General features: G+C 42.8%; 1 protein-coding gene across 1 annotated transcript; it reads left to right on the forward strand.

The window, feature by feature from the left end:
• Positions 1-216: 216 nt before the first annotated feature.
• On the forward strand, positions 217-1690 carry LY89DRAFT_663853 (uncharacterized protein; the record flags this gene model as incomplete). Its single annotated transcript, XM_018212730.1, has 7 exons — positions 217-386; positions 605-777; positions 908-939; positions 989-1062; positions 1140-1232; positions 1328-1468; positions 1579-1690. 7 exons carry the CDS (start codon positions 217-219, stop codon positions 1688-1690), a joined length of 795 nt encoding a protein of 264 aa, XP_018077770.1.
• Between the last annotated feature and the right edge of the window lie 1595 nt (positions 1691-3285).

A 3285-nucleotide genomic window follows, 5' to 3' on the forward strand; every position in this document is an offset into this window, starting at 1 on the left:
GGAAGAAGAACACACCAAACTCCACAGTTGTGTAGTACCCATCATCAACGTCGAAAACCCAATCAGATCAACAGCATTACATTGCAAAATCGTGATTGTCACTCCAGACGTCAAGACGCTTAGCAACACGATGGTCAAAGACATGAAGACGCTGTTATATGTTATCCAATACAATATAATGGTCAAATGCAGCGCTCTGAGGCAATTTGAAACTCGATGCAACTTTCGTTTCAGGCTGCTGTCGAGATCAATCACTGGCAGAGACACAGGTTCACGAATAGTGGCTCCAACCAACTCCTCCTTCTCATCACGTCGTACCATAGTCTCCTAGTTCTTTGGCTTCAAGTTGTTGAGGCTAAAAATCGTACTTCAGTTCCAACGATTAGGTTGGAAAGTGTATTCCGCAGAGCTGAAATCCTGTGCAAAATTACTAAGTTTTCCTTCTCCATCAACATGGGCAGAGTCCATGAATCAAGACCTAATAGATCAATGATAGTGTATACTATGTGAGGCTTTAGTAGATCCAAGACATCTGGTCGTATGGTGCCGTAGTCAATGGCTATCTCTTGCTGATCGAAAGTTGTTGAAAACTCACTAATCCCAGATTCAGGGGCTCGCTTCGCCGAAGCGAGATCCATGCTCACTTAGCTACCAACCTACCCGACGATGGAGAAGATGCTGTCCGTCCGATCACAGAGTATCTCGAGAATACCAATCGCGTCATAATTTATCAAACGACACGACATCATCTTTCGGAATCGGGGCCGACGAAACCAGGTATCGACTTTTCCTTGCTAACTCAAAATTTTTTCCTTCCCTTTCTCCTCTTCTTTTCTTCAGCAACAACAAAAGCAGTCGGGATCCTCACCCATCCCACCTCAACAGAACAAGGGCTGATATAGTATAGCTTCGTTTACCGTCTCAACGTACACAATCAGCGTAAGTTATTCCAGAACAAATTGTTCGTCCGCGGACGAAAGCTGACCAGATCCGTCTGATATTAGCAACCAATCAACTACAACATCCTGATCGCGGAGGCAAACCTCGTACTCGCAATACCTTGTAAGTTCGTCTGTTCTTTGGTTCATCGAAAAGCTCCTTGGTGACAGACAATAGCTAATTGAGATCTCCTACCGTAGGCCGGGCTCTGACCCCAACCGCGGCCGTGCTCGCACCCCTTCGCCTTCCCCTCCTCCTCCTCCACCTCCTATTGTGAGAGGTCGCACCGGCCGGTATAATACACCCTTCCTTTCTCAATCTCAGACCAAGATATAAAGCTCTGAACGAAGACGGCGATTGAAGGGAGGATAATGCTGACCATATACAGGGACAAGGAGAGAGAGAATAGAAACCAACGCCGCCACCGGGCACTCGAAAAGCTGCGAGTGACCGACGAGTACAAGGCGGCTGACGACAAGAAGAAGAAAGAGCTGGAGGAATTGGAGAAGTCGTGTGCTGACTTGGATCAGTAAGTAATTTATAACTTTCTACTTGAATATTCTCCAGACCGAGAATAGTTTGAGGTTGTATGCTGGGATCACGATTTGCGAGTCCACAAGCTAATAATTTCTGGTATAGCGCACTGGCAAAGGGAAACAGGACGAGAGAGAGAAACGCTGCCGCCGCTGCTGCCGCTGCTGGGGAGGAGAACGACGACGAGGAAGATGACGGAGAAGATGACGAAGAATGATCTCTCGCGAGACTAGCAGTAGAGCAATTGAATACCGGTTCGTGGGCCACATATTGAATACTTTGTGAATTACGGACGTGATGTGTGACTTTCGGGGACTTGAAGTGAAGTGAGGCGGAAAAAAAAGTCTAAGTTTCTGGATAATGATTCAGGAGTTTTATAACAACTACTTTGTGAATGACGGGACACAAATTGTGACTTTTAATAATAAGAAGTGAGGTAAAGTAGAAGATAGGTTGGGCTCTATGGAGACCGATTCTTGTGCCACACAATACTTCTTTTGTCAAGTACGAGACTAGAGTTGAGACTTCTAGTGAAATATTAGTGAAGTGAGGTAAAAATTATGGTCCGGTACCTCGATACCGGTTGGTGCGTCGCACAATAACTTCTTTCTCGATGACGGGCCATAATTTGTAGCTTTTGATAATATGAAGTGAAGTGAAGTGAAAGAAAGTTTTGGGTTGCTTAGATATAGATTCATGGCCCGAACAACAACTACTTCATTAATCACGGAACTTGATGTGGAATTTATGCTAAAACTATACTGCAGTGAAGCCAAAGACAGATCTAACTTCCCTCAAGACCGCTTCTCAAGCCACACAATGTGTATTTTGCTAATTACGGAAAACAAGTTATAATCTAGAATGGGGCATCCGCAATGACAGCAATATCTCAGCTATCGACTACAAGTTCTACCAAGGATTTCATTGATGCGAAGATTGAGAGAATCTCGGCCGATCTCCCCGTCAATGGCAAGTTCCAAGAAATTTTTGAAAGCGCCAAAAAACGCAAGTAAAGCGAAGCAAGATAGTGAGATCAAGTGTTTGCATACTGTTTTCTGAGCTATACAATGATTGTGTTGTTAATCACGGACCGCGATTTAGAACTTTTCCCAGCTTGAGATAACGTAAAGGAAAAGACAGAATTAGGTGCCTAGATACTAATTCAAACGCTTAACAAGGATTACTTTATCAATGACGGAATGTGATCCATAGATTTTTATATTTCGAAATCAGAGTTAAATTTGAGAATTCCCTGATTGTACTCTCAGACTTCTCACTAAGACGAAATTATCAAAATTAGCTGGGCTTTTTATGATATAGCAGTAGCTTTAGCAATGAAAATGTCGGTAGCTTAAACAAAGTTAACAACCGGGAAAAAGTTGGTAATATAAGAAACAGTTACCGATAAAGAAAGTCTTAGCAAAATACCAAAGTTGGTAACAAAAAATAGTCAAAACCAATCTAAAAAAGTCTTTAACCTGCCCATCAATCTAATAGTCAGTCTGCTTATTAAAGCTAGTGAATACTTAACCTACCTACCTCGTCCTATCCTCAAACATGTCCGACACCAGCTACCAACATTCCCCAACTAAAAAGTTCTGTCCTTGACTAAAGCACTCACAAACTTGAGTTTCTTTCATATCACTTGCGTTATTATGCACGGAATAAGTGGAAACAACGGACTCACCTTGACCATCGCATCAAAGCTTCGAAATACCTAAACAACAAACCCCGAGTAAATTGTCTGCCGTTATTTTGTACACTCACCACACTCAATTCTTCTCCAAACCCTATACTCCTTATAAATTCCAA

Source organism: Mollisia scopiformis, assembly GCF_001500285.1.
Source record: "Mollisia scopiformis unplaced genomic scaffold LY89scaffold_2, whole genome shotgun sequence".
Taxonomy (NCBI): Eukaryota; Fungi; Ascomycota; class Leotiomycetes; order Helotiales; family Mollisiaceae; genus Mollisia; species Mollisia scopiformis.